The sequence below is a fragment of the Ictidomys tridecemlineatus genome, chromosome 8 (assembly GCF_052094955.1).
Source record: "Ictidomys tridecemlineatus isolate mIctTri1 chromosome 8, mIctTri1.hap1, whole genome shotgun sequence".
Lineage (NCBI taxonomy): Eukaryota > Metazoa > Chordata > Mammalia > Rodentia > Sciuridae > Ictidomys > Ictidomys tridecemlineatus.
In genome coordinates this window covers 78,583,947-78,597,761 of record NC_135484.1, presented here as the reverse complement: position 1 = coordinate 78,597,761, position 13,815 = coordinate 78,583,947, and the positions used below count along the sequence as shown (strand labels likewise).

Sequence of the window (13,815 nt, the reverse complement as noted above, 5' to 3'; positions counted from 1 at the left end):
TTTATAGATGCATGCATATGGAACATTGGTGCATAGTTAATACACACCCATAAAGCTCTGTTTAAAAATTTTAATGCATGCTTTAATACATACTTTTAAAGCATTAGCTTAAATGAAAATAATATCTTACATTAGTAGTGTTGTATTTATTTAATTCAGTAATGAAATTAATTTGGAATTGCTGGCATACTGCCTTCTCAGGTTTCTGTGACTCATTTGCTGAGAAAGTGTGATTCAAGAGACTAGAATCATTTTTTCTCATTTGCTAAAACTCATGTTTTGACTATGGGCAAGTTTTCATGGCAGATTTAAAACAAATATTCTGTGATAATATTTGGAAGCTGGGTGATGTCTAACCTTACATAACTAAGACTAAATGTAAGTTTCTAAGTTCATGGACTTTATAGCTATGAAATATATGTCATTTAGGAATAGTAGTTTAGTTTTTCTTATATTTTTAGTTTAACTCTTGCTCTGCTAATTCTGATCTCTAGACAACTAATTGCAATTAGAAGTGAAATCTCTGGTGTTTTATTAATTCAATAATAGGGACTAAATTATATTAATATTTAGGTTTAGAAAGCACATTTACAAATAATTTAAAAATACTTCTTAATATTATTCCTAGAAAAGAAATAGTGAGTCTATAATCTGAATCGTGCAGAGTTTATGACATTTATAGCTTAATGCACTCCCTTCCAAGATGTAAAATATAATCTCATAGTTCAAATTGATACAGTGATATAATGATTACCCAATATAATCTGAATCTTTTTATTTGGAAGGAAACTTAAAAATCACTTTTCTGAGTTTTTGCTTTGAAATTAAGTTGTGAGGGGGTATTTTTCCTTAGAAATATAAGATGCTGATTTATCAGATAATCCTGCAGATAACATACACATATTTTAATTTGTGATGTGTTTCTCATTACACTGTCCTGCTTTTCTGACTTTCGTTAAATGCTTTGAAAAATCAGTTAACAGGTTTTCAGGAAAAGAAAGGAATTTTATCAGCCTATTTCATCTATAAGGAAGTAGAACATATATAGGAAAGACCTTCATGTTTTTTATCTCATTATGAATTTTTCCTTACATCTTTCCAACTCAAGATGGTATGTAGTCTTACACAATCGGCTGTATCCAACTTTCTGTCATTAGAAGAACTGAGCGAAAAATCATTCCAAAGCTGTTCTTAGAAAGAAATCTATGCTAAAATTACCTGAACTACAAAATAAATAAAGATCAAATGATTTCTTTAAAAACCTACCAAATAATATTGTATGGTCTTTATTCTTGACTCTATTTTTTAAAAATGTGTGCCTAGTTTACATCTTTTATATATTGGACTTTTTTTCACTCATAACCTTTTGTAATCTGGTTGACATGTCACTTTTGTATCATATCACTGTGTGGAAAATATATATTCTTTGCGGGGAAGAATTATTTTAACCATCTCCAGAGTTCTTGACTTCCCTAGCTAGTCATATTTAATCCATTATTCCACTCCCAGAACTAGTGATTAGTAGCCAGGCTCCCAGCTCCCCACCAGGGGGCAGCACTGGACCCTGCCTTGCCTTGTGTCTGTGTGCAGACTGGCTAAGGCATCCCACCCAGTGTTCTCCACCTTCATACAGTACTTATGATTCTTGGTATTTTTTTTAGACTTTACAGGGTTTAGTAAGTATTCAGTAGGTGGTAGCTGTGCTGGCATTGTGCTACATCTCAGGCTTAACAGTTTTGTGTTACTAAAATTGTCTTCAGTGGTGATTTGTTTTACCATTTCAAATGCCTTATGTTTATTATGAACAAGGATTCCTTAACCTTGGAAAATCTTAAGAGGCAAAAAACTAGCAATTATTGAGCACTATGGAATATCAGGCATGAAACCAGGTACCACACAATCTAAAACAGCAAATAGACAAGAAGACACTATAGACACTTCTCAAAAGAAGACATACAAATGTCCAACGAATACCTAAAAAAAATGTGCAATTCATTATCATCAGACAAATGCAGGTGAAACACCAGAGTGAGATAGTATTGCATTCCAGTTAGAATTGCTATCCATAAAAAGACAAGAAATAACAAATGCTGGCAAGAATGCAGAGAGAGGGGAACTCTTATTGTTGGTAGGAATATGATTTAATATAGCCATTGTGGAAAATAGTCTGGTGTTTCCTCAAAAGAATAAAAATAGAACTACCATATGATTTGTCAATTCCATGAATGGGTATACAGCCAAAGGAGATGAAATATTTATACCCCAAAGATAGTTGTTGAACCCATATTTATTGCAGCACTATTTACAATAGCAAAAATATGGAATCAAACCTAGAGGCCCCTCACATGATGAACGAATAAAGAGATTGTGGTATATTTATAAATGGAAAACTACTCATCTATAAAAAGGATAAAATCTTGTCATTTGTAGCAACATGGATGGAATTAGAGAACACAGAAAGACAAAGAACACATATTATTTCGCATTTATAAAAAACAGTAAGTCAGCCAGGCTTGGTGGCACACATCTATTATCTCAGTAACTTGCAAGGTAAAGGCAGGAGGATCACAAGTTCAAGGCCAGACTTAGCAACACAGCAAGACCTGTTTCAAACTTAAAATAAATTTTTATATATTAATAATTATAATAAAAAGATAAAATAGTTATAAAACAATAAAAAGTGCAGTAATTGGGATTTTTAAGTGCTTCCTTTTGCAGTTATAAATGGTGGCTTAGAGGGATTCAGTCATAATTATACAAAGATTCCATGCTGTGTCAATTATATTATGCAAGCTTGCCATAAAAACAACAAAAAGATTTGCTGATAGTGACTGAAGCTACACTGTGGAATACCCCTGAAAATGACTTCAATAATGTAACTCCTGTGATACTGTGACAGGAGAATTAATGGCTAAGGTATGAGAGGCAAATGAGGTTAAATATTGAATGATCTCGAGGGATACCATGAAAACCCTAATATACATGTATTTACACAAATACAACATATAATACATTAATATCTTAGTCTCTTTTTCATGCTAACAAGATTCCTGAGATTGGGCAATTGATAAAGATTAGAAATGTTTTTGGCTCTTGGCTCTGGAGTCTGGGCAGTCCAGCAACATGGCAAAAGCATCTTTTTGTCATAATAACATGACAGAGGGCATTGCATGGTGAGATTGATCTAGTATGCTGGTTTGGGTCTCTCTTCCTCTTCTTAAAAGCCTACTACTGCCAATCCGGGGGCCAATTCTCATGACCTCATCTAGTCCTAATTACCTCCCAAGGGTTCCTCCTCCAAATAACATCAGAATATGATTTCGGGGACCAAATTTCCAACATGTGAACATTTGGGGACACATTCAGATCATGGCAGTTACATTCATTGAAACATGGGCATAAATACAGTGTACTTAATTTTTTTAAACTACAATAATACCTTATGGGTCGTAAACTGTAACAGATCCAATACTAGAAATTTGTATTTAACCTCTCTTATCTGCTAAAAGAATTAGCAGTCTTTGTCTTCCCTGATTTCAACCACATATTTTGTTTTCCAACAACAAAAGATAAATTTATATTGTTTCAGAAAATAGGCAAAGGTAATTTATTTTGCCTGTGTCTGTGATTTGGATGATTCAGAATCATTTCATATTGCATGCTTCCTTTTCTGGATATAGTAATTAGCAATCCAGATGGCTAATATATAAACAATTTAAGTTATGCTTAAATTATTTATTATAGCCCAGGAGGTTCCTAGCTCACTTTAGTACCCGCGACCATCTGTTTATGGCTTTGCACGTTACCATCTGCAAGTTTGTGCTTTCAGTTTCTTTACAGGTCACAGTCCCCACCTCCCTTATACATGTGGAGGACACTTGCTTCTAAGGCTGCATTAACCATTGCACCTCTCAAGACTCTGTTACAAGACCTTGGTAATCCCGGCTTGCCTTCAATTTTATCTTTCTTTTTGTTCCTAATTCAGTTGTCCCCTTGCTATTGCTCTTCTCAAAAGTATTCTATAAGTTGAAACTTGTAGAATAAAGATTAAGAATATGAGCTGAGTGGGGGCTGTGTATGTGGCTAATTGATCCTGGACAAGATTTTCCACCTCAGTTTCCTTACTTTATAAAATGAACTATGCATGAGATAGAATATAACCCATTTAGTACCATGCCTGGCATTCCATTAAGTACTGGTCACTATTCTTATTATTCACATTTTTGGAAAAAAAAATCTCACAACTGTAGGTAGGCATATTTAAAGGAAAAGTTTGACTACTATTTCTAGAGTTTCACATGGGTCTTTTGGAAGGAGTATCTGTTTTAATTTAAGCAGCTGATTATTTAGGTGAAAGCAGATATCACAGTAAAATGTGTGTAGCTATTACAGCATGGTTGTTTGGGGTTTGCTTTCAGTCTACCTCACGGGATCCTGATTGAAACTTTGGATCCCAAATAGCTGAAGGAAAGTTTCTCTCGATGCTGGTCTGAGTTCTTTTCTGTTGCTCCTGGTTACGTGTTACACTGTGATCACTTTGGAACCTAGCCGTCACATCTGTCATTGTCCCACATGGGTCAGGCCAGTCCACATACACAGTCTCTGGGGAGAAAGACCAAACACTGACACTCCCATATTAACCCGTGTTCTAGACTGTCTGTGTGTTCCTCCCAGCAGCCTGTGAGCTAGGCCAGTCTTCCTGATTTTATGCAGTTTACAGTTTCTGAATCAAAAATCATCTATTTTTTTTGAATATGAGTATAGTGAGGCAACCAATGGAACAGATGAATATGATTAATCTGGATTGTCTTGAAAATTCAGGGCAAATAGCTGCTATGGTTACAATGTCATGTGGTTATAATGTAGAGATAGAGATACTTTGTGAAGGCTTAATCTTGCACATAAATCTACAGACCTGCCAGTGGGATTCACATGTCTCTCTCTGTCCCCCCTTCTCTCTCTCTCTCTCTCTCTCTCTCTCTCTCTCTCTCTCTCTCTCTCTCTCTTTCTCTCTCTCTCTCTCTCTCTCTCTGTGAGTGTGTGTGTGTGTGTGTGTACCGCTTCTGTATGAAAAAAACTGTAGACATACACTCACACCACCCTGTTTTGACGATAGCGCAGATTTAACATGCACTCACATAAATCCTTAGCATATGAACCAATTCAGAAGTAACTGTGCAGCTGCTTGATTGGCCCAAACATCTTGTTTCCAATTCCTTTAAAAGAAGCTTTTACTAAAGTCCATGGAAGAAGTAATTCAAGGCTCTTTAATATATTTCGGTTTGCAAAGAGAATTTCAAACTGTTCCAGTTGGTCAGTGTATATCCTTATAAAACCAAATATCCCATTCATGGTCTCTTGTTATGCATCCTTGAATTATCTTCCATGATTTTTATAGTATATTTTATATGCTTATAGTAGTATTTTATATTCATTTAATTCCATGTAATTTACAGTAATTGTTTCCAAAGTGAGCAAATCCCTTCTGTAAAAATCACACATGAAATAGAATGTTTATTCACATATGAAAGGGATCCTTCACTTTACTTTTTTCTTCTCTCTCAGTGTCATTTGATTACAGAATTAACAGTCTCATAAAGCCTCAAAAAATATATACAAAGTACAAAGTAGAGTCTTCTCTCACCTCCTTGCCGCTCCCCACCTCAAAGAGTGACCACTGTTGACAGTTCAAGTATTCCCTGGCAGCAGATGGTTTTCTGTGCCTGTGCAGACATATAGATGTCTTCTTGGAAAGACTGATGCTCACATTCTTGAGGAGTTAGGAGCATTGCTGTTTGAAAAAAAAAAAAATGAAGTTTGACGATGTTAGTCATTATGCTTAAAGGGAGTGATTTTAATAAACACTGACAGGTCATTTTGTGGTAGGCCAGCTTTTCAAGTTACTAGTTTGAAAGAATAGTATTTTATAACAGGTGTAAAAATCAAAGGTATTTTGTGAAATATTTTGCCCTTGATTTTCTGTATTTTTCAGTGTCCATGGATAATTTGTTTACAGACACTGCAGTATTCAAGGAAGATGGAAAGAACAGCCTGTGTCAGCTAAAGAAATAAAACTGTTAATCCCAAATTGACAATTGAAAGCCCTTTAAAGTTACTTGTTACACTCAAGAAACAATTCACCCAATCTGTCATCTCATTCCAGCTTATTAGTAGTGGAATCTCTCAGGTGACTCTTTCAACAGTTGGTGTAGAGCTCTAAAGTTGTTCGTAGAGATTCCCTGTTGCTAAGAAATACAACAGTTATTTGGTGTTTGATACTGTTAGTCACAGTGGTTAACAGGGCTGAAGGGAGGTCTGTAAATGTCCCATTTTTTTCTGTTTGGAGCTGATCTGTCCCATTTCTGTGTCCTTTCTGCCTTGGTACACTTGTCACAGGAAAAAATTTGCACAGTGGCTGGAAATTAAGCCTCAGATGTCGGGATTTCCTCATGTAAAAATATCAGCTCAAATGAAAAATTAAAAATAGTAAAACATGTAAGAAAACATAGGCCTCCTCAAATCCTTTGTGAATCAAGACAGTATATAAAATATATGAATCAAAACCAAGAGTTTTAGTTAGGTAATTTATGTGAATAGTAAAATTAATATTATTTTCTATAGACTAGTTTAATCATGTCTCTCTTTTTAATTTATCTTTTTAAAAATTTCATTTATTTTCAAATTTGAGTGTTTTATTTATCTAACATTTTATACCCCTAAAAATAATTTTCTATGCTCTTCTACTGGAATGAGGACTTCGCATGTTTGAACTAGATCTCTAGCTTTCTGGAGTTCCTGATCTCTAAGGAAGAGGGATAATTTGGTCACTGCAATGAACCATGCCCAAGATCAGTGCTGTGGGAATTCAAGCAGAAGAAGCCTTTCCTCATCTATGATGCACAACTGGGAGGTGCTATAGAGACTGACTTTCCAGGGCCAGGGTCTTTAAGCGAATGCCTGAGAGTCAGACACATGTCAGTCAGGCAGAGGGTAGTGAGCTTGGGGAGTGAGTGGCCAGAGACTAACAGTGTCTGCAAAGTCCTGGCCATGAGAGAGATAAGGACACAGTCAGGAATCTGATAGAAGTTTAGTCTGGCTGGAGTTATAGAAATTTATTATGAAAGCATAATAAATAGCATAGTGGAGTTATAGAAATTTATTATGAAAGTAATACATGTTCATTTTTTTTAATTAAAAAAATAGCAAACAGGAAAATCTACATCGTCACTAATTTCAAGCTGCAGTTAACTTCTGTGAACCTTTTGCGGTTATCATGCCTTACATTTATATTCATTGATCTTTGTTTGGCCCAGATAATAGACGTATAAAGATATAAGATGCCTGTACATATATGAAAACATTTTAGGTCAGGTTGGGATCATGCCAACATGCTACTTGTTACCTGCTTTTTTTCCCACATCATAGTATGCTTAGATATTTTTAATATCCTTAGATGGCATTGTATTTTAAGTGAATTATTTTTAAGTTGTAATGTTTTATTTTTATGAATACAAATGTATTTTTAAAGTTGACCATTCTCAATTTTTCTCTGCAGGAAGAATGTTTCTTGAACCTCGAGGCTCCTATATCCAGAGTGTGTGGGTATGACACACCGTTTCCTCACATTTTTGAGCCATTTTACATCCCAGATAAATGGAAGTGCTATGATGCCCTTCGGAAAATGATCAACTATTGACCACATAGGTAGGTGCCCTGTATTGTGAGAAAGTTAACGTTAGTCCCTGACATTCATGTACTGTTACCCATGGATCAATAGTCGTCCTTGTGTTACATTCTGATAAACAGCAACTTTCAGAACAAAATGTCCACTTTGTAAAATAAATCTTTACTAGTATGTTTACATTTAATAGAAACATGTCAAGCATATGTATACATGTGATTCCTAGAAATCATTATTCAGATTTTATCTTTATTTCTGTATACTTTTCTGACTATTTAAAATATTCACAAATAGGTGTAATTTCTATTATTATTATTATTTTTTATTTTTTATTTTTTTTGGTGCTGGGGATCAAACCCAGGGCCTTGTGCATGCAAGCCAAGCACTCTACCAACTGAGCTATATCTCCAGCCCCAATTTCTGTTCTTTGGAAGTATCCCCTCAAACACCATTAGCTTAGGCTCTAGTTATTCATATGATGATTTATAACATTCTGAAATTCACCCTTATATTATCTGGAGAAAACATTTATTGAGTGGAATACCTCCTTATTGAGTATAAGGGAAATTTCAACTAAGGAAAAAACTTACTGCTACTATCACTACTGTTTTCAGATCCTTTTTGGCAAATGAATGCTTTTTAAATTTTGAATAACAGATGATATTTATTCATAATGATTTTGAAGTCATGCTTATCAGCCCCTTCAGCAGTGTCATTCTAACAGAAATAAATAGCATTAAGAATTATTAAATTAGGTTTTCTGGGTTTTAATATAGATGTTGCTATCACAGACACTCTGATTTTGAAATGTTTCAAAATGAGTAGATAGAATTAGATACTTTACATTTTAAACTGTAAGTTGACCGAAACATAATAGTAATACATTTTGAATAACCATGATTTTTCAGAAGAATAGGCTCTAAAATAATATACCCCATACATTTTAAAGATAAAGAATGCTGTAATTCTTGAGTTCTGTATATGTATTATAAAGCTAGTTCACCTAAAATCAGAGAGAGATGTCTTTACATTGGTACAAATACAGAACATAATGCCCATCATGTGCCACTCTTATTATAATCCCCATATTTTTTGCATCTCTTTTGATAGAATGTTGTTATAAGTGTAGATTTGGGCTGTTAGACCTCGAATCCCAGTATTCTCTCAGAAGTGCAGGTGTAGATGCTATATTTCTGATGTCCTCTTGCTGCCTGGAAGAGCAGCTGGCTACTACAGTAAGCTACACTTAGAACTGATGAGAGAGCTTCCTCACTTTTGACATATCATTCCCTTCCATGGGCCATCCAAATGCCAAATCAAGGTCGTAGTGGTGGCAGCCACATGCTGGTTTTAAATATGATTTTCCTCCTCCTCCATATTCTCTTCCTCCCCCCCCCCCCTCCTCCTTCCCACCTCCTCCTCTTTTCTTCTTCTTCTGTGGTACTGGGGATCAAACCCAGGGACTCATACATGCCAGGCAAGTGCTCCACTATTGAACTACACCCACATTTGTTTTTAGACATAAGCAAAGAGTTTAAACCTATATTGAAACTATGATAGAAGAATAGCTTTTCTGTGCTAGAAATTAAATAGGATATTAAAGTATTTGTGCATACAACTGAGAATGTTTTTAATTGTTTCTGATTTCTTTTACAGAAAAAGGGGAAGATTATGACTACACACAGAAATATTTTTTTGAATTTTTATATTTTCTCAGACCTATATCTTCTTGAATATAGTTTTTATGAAATGAACAATCATGGATATTGACTAAAGAGTTATAAATTAATTATTATATTAACAGAAATGAATTGATGATTTCTATTTAGAGCATTTCTGATTAACATCTTAAAATGTTCCACATGGTAATAATAATAAATTCAGCTTAATTCCATCTGTAAGTATCAGGTGTGACACAGTATTCAATAAAGAAAAGTCAAATCGTCTTCAGGTTGTGTCTGGCATCTTTTTTCCTTTAGTAAAAAGGAATTTTGTTGCAGGTTGTTAACTTGCTATATAAATCTGAATTAAAATGAACTCTTTACTCTAGAAATGCTGATGCTTCAACTTTATTATATGTGGTTTAGTTCTTTATGGCCAAAATGTTTGGATATTGGAAAGAATTCTGGAATATTTTTCCCTCTTTTCTCAACAAGGTTACTGGTGGAAGGACCACGTTTCCAGATTGTGGTGGGGGAGGATCATCCCTAAGCCTCATTCCCATACTCTGGGAGATAGACAGCCTGATCCTGTTTGCTATAGTATTGACTGGCTTTAGCTGTGGTTGTAGGTTTTTTGTTTTGTTTTTTTCTTTGATGTTTCAAAGCAGACATTTTTCCATGTTTCTTATATTATTGTGTAGATAAAAAGAAAAACATTACAATAAAGTTTTACTCAGCTATAAAGAAGTATGAAATTATGGCATTTGCTGGTAAATGGATGGAAATGGAAAACATCAAGCTAAGTGAAATAAGCCAGACTCAGAAAAATCAAGAGTTGAAAATTTTGTCTCATATGTGGAAGCTAGAGAAAAATAAAGGAAAGAAGGTGGGACTTTGCCTGGGTCAGGGGTGAGGAGGTATAGGATATCGTAAAGATATAGGGGAAGATCAATGGAATAGAAGGAAATTGAGGGTGACAGAGGTGGAGAGATGGGAAAGGGGAGAAAATCTGGAATGAATTTAACAAAATAATATTATATGACTAGACCACAGGGTAGGTACCATTCAAAAATAAATAAATAAATGAGCAAAAGGAAGACCTGTAGAGTAGAGGTAGGAGAATAGCGGGAGAGAAAAGGGAAGGAAAGTGCAGGTGGGTGGGGATTGAAATTAAATTCCATGCCTACATAATTTTGTCAAAGTGAACCCAACTACTAGGTACAAGTATAATGCTCTAGTAAGAAAAAAAGGAAGATTAAAAAAATAAGAATAAAAATATTAGCAGCAATGAAGGGCTTCTACAGGAACCGCCTTCTTCTTGAAGACTTTTCCAGGGTCTCTTTTTGTTTACTCTACCACCTCTGCCCCCACCATAGTTCTAGAAGGCCTGACCAATCCAAGGATCCCCCTGTAGAGACCCTTAGCTCTGGCGCTGCTCTTAGCTGTTACATCTGCCACTCCTCCCATCATTTCAGAAGCATTTCCTCTCATGGATTCCAGCAGAACCAATCCCAAAAGAGAAATGGGGTTGTCGTGTTTTCCTTTCTCTATAAACCTAAAAAAATTGGACATTTTCCTATGATTACAAGTGTGTATGCCCCCTAAAATGCAATATAAAAAGCTGTATCCTGTTTTGTTGTTTTGTTTTTTCCACCAGCAGTTGGTAGAGGATATAGAAAGTAATATATGTAGGTTGCCAGAAGTTTGGAGGCAAAGTAAAGGCCCTTGATCATAGACTCCAAATGGCAATGGGCTGAAAGAATGAGCCAGATTGCTTCTTAGGGGTAAAAATAAAGCCTTGACCTTGGATTAAAACCTGAACAGTATAGAGAAAAGATGTAGTTTGTCAGTTGCAAGTTCGGAAAAGATTTAGGGAATCCAGTTGGCTCACTGCACAGGACATTCTGAGCTTAAGGTGCCAAAACTCAGTAAGGACCTTGGCTTACTCCACCAAGAGCTCAAGGCGTCCTGCAGGGAACTCTGCATTCACCAGTCTAGCAGAGCAGGAAATACACTGCAGTCACCATACCTGGAGCTCTGAAGGGTCCTGTTGAACATAATGGTTTTAGTTGAACTTATTTTTTTAGTTGATATTATTTATTACTTCAGTTGGATGTCTTTATTATGTTGTATTGCCATTATATCATTTTAATGCGATTTTTTCTACACATTGGTTATTTTAAGAATTTTTTCTTAGCTATTTAAATTTTAATTTATTTAACTCTATTTTAAAAAATAGCAAACATAAGGATAACTTGGGATAATCTATACACTAAATGCCAGTCTAAGTGTACCTTCCCACCTCCAGTTGGCCCACCAGTCACTACCCGCTTCCCATACACAGTAAATAGCTTAGAGTTAATACTAAATTTAGCCTACAGCTCAAGGCATGCACATACCTCTACATAATTATCAAAAATATATATTTTTATGTGAAAAAATGTTCTATATTGTGAAAATAAGAAGATAGTGGCAAGAAGGTACTCGAGATCTTAAAGGAATGCCAAGTCCAACTCTCCCACAGTTCTCTGCCTCCATAAAATAAGTCTGCTCCCTGTGACAATGTGGATAGAGAAACTAATTTTATTTTCTAGGGTTCAAAAAAATTATTCAATTTTGTTAGGAAAAACATACTATAACATCCAGGTTCTGCATAACTGATAGACATTATCCAACTGAACTACATCCCTGTGTACATCAGAAAAAGAAATGAGGAATATGATCCAGAAAGTAACTCGGTTCTATCCATTAGGTGTATGTCCCATCCTCTAGAAACCCTTGGTGTGATCTTTAGAAGGTGGCCCACTGAAGGTACACATTTAGTTTAAACAAATCCTTTTCTTTTTAACTTGTGTGCATTGGACATATGTGATTGCTGGGTGCCCAGCATCCTACCCCTACAGGCTAGTAATAAACTAACTAACTGCTGTTTGTTTGGAGAACTTCCTCTCCCACCAGTACTTCTCCCCCTCCTCTCTGGAGGGGTGACCAAACCCAGAACTTTTCAGCATTGGCCACCAAGACTCAGCCAGTTAGTTCAAAGCAAAAATTCAGTTTACCCAATGCAGTAACAAAAGTTAGATAGCCCAGTCTTGTCAATGATGCTATATTCTAAAAGACTGGCTCTTGAATTTTTACTTGTTTCAAGGATACCAAATATACAGATGATAGATGCTAACAAGCTGAACACACAGATGAGATTACCCTTAGCAGGAATTCTTGGCTGAGGGATGAGAAATGTGGCCCCAAAGGAGTGATGTTGGAATTTCCAGGGATCTGTGAGTTTGGCAATGCTGATATACTCCCCGGGGCCATTAGGTTTGGAAAGCAACAGAACATATGGGCAAAGCTTTAGAGAACCCAGTGCACTGATTTCTCCTTGAATATACTTTGAAAGGATATTTACCAGAAAAAATGAGAGATTAAACAGTAATTAGAATGAGAAAACTGTCGCTGGAAGGACTGGAAGTGAGAATGGAAGCAAGTTAAAAACAGGAAGACGTATATCTATATAATTATCTTAAATAAATTTTTATGTGAAATAAAGGTTTCATGTTCTAAAATAAGAAAATGGTCATCATAAATATGACATTTATCGACAAAAGACTGGAGTAGTCGTACATTTACCAGATAAAATTCAAAAGTTCTAAACTCTTCATTTTCAGCAAAGGGGAGTATAACTTAGCTATTCTGCTGTTACACTTGAAAGTTTAATGTTGTTAAATGCTTTGAAAAATTACGTTAACTGTGGATGGAGTTAAAAGCAGCGCATGTGTTTTCCATATCACTGCAGAGTTCAATACTTAATATACCAATTCATTCTACAGTTAGTGGGTGTCTGTTAGAGGCCAGGCACTGGGTTAGACTCTTAGGTGTAAAGTTAACTAAGTTAACTAAGAAACACAGTCCCTGTAACAAAATAAAAAGCAAAACAACTGAAAACAGACAAAACCCCCAAACCAAAACAACCCCTCCCCCCAAAAAACCCAACAAAATAGAATAAAGCAAGGCCAAATGAAACAATTAAGGCAATAAATGTTATAGAGTAACCTCCTAGTTAATAAGAAAGAACTCAGGTTGGTTTAAGAAACAATTCACTTAAAAGCTGTTCACCACAAATTGTCTTCAAATAAGCTGATCTATCAAGATCAAATGTAAAAATGAAAAAATACAAGCCATATGATCCAGCTATCACACTCTGGTGTATTTTCCCCGAAGATCTAAAATCTGTATACTACAGCAATATAGCCACATCAATGTCGATAGAAGTACAATTCACAATAGCTAAATTATAGAGTTAATACAGATGCCTGTCAATAGATGAATGGATTAAGAAATTGTGATGTATATTTATAAAAATGGAGTTCTACTCAGCCATTAAAAAGAATGAAATTATGGCATTTGCCAATACGTGTATGAAAATGGAGACTATCAGGCTAAGTGAAATTAACAAAACTCGGAAACTCAAAGGAT

The 13,815-nt window shown here is 35.3% G+C and overlaps 1 protein-coding gene across 1 annotated transcript in view; it reads left to right on the top strand.

Annotated features, from left to right (window-relative positions):
• The window catches only part of Bckdhb (branched chain keto acid dehydrogenase E1 subunit beta), a 190,943-nt gene extending 183,239 nt beyond the window's left edge, over window positions 1-7,704 (top strand). The window contains exon 10 of the mRNA XM_078019699.1: window positions 7,556-7,704. Within this exon, the coding sequence (XP_077875825.1) occupies window positions 7,556-7,696 (141 nt within the window). The 3' untranslated portion in view covers window positions 7,697-7,704. The remainder of the gene's footprint in view (window positions 1-7,555) is intronic.
• Window positions 7,705-13,815: the final 6,111 nt, after the last annotated feature.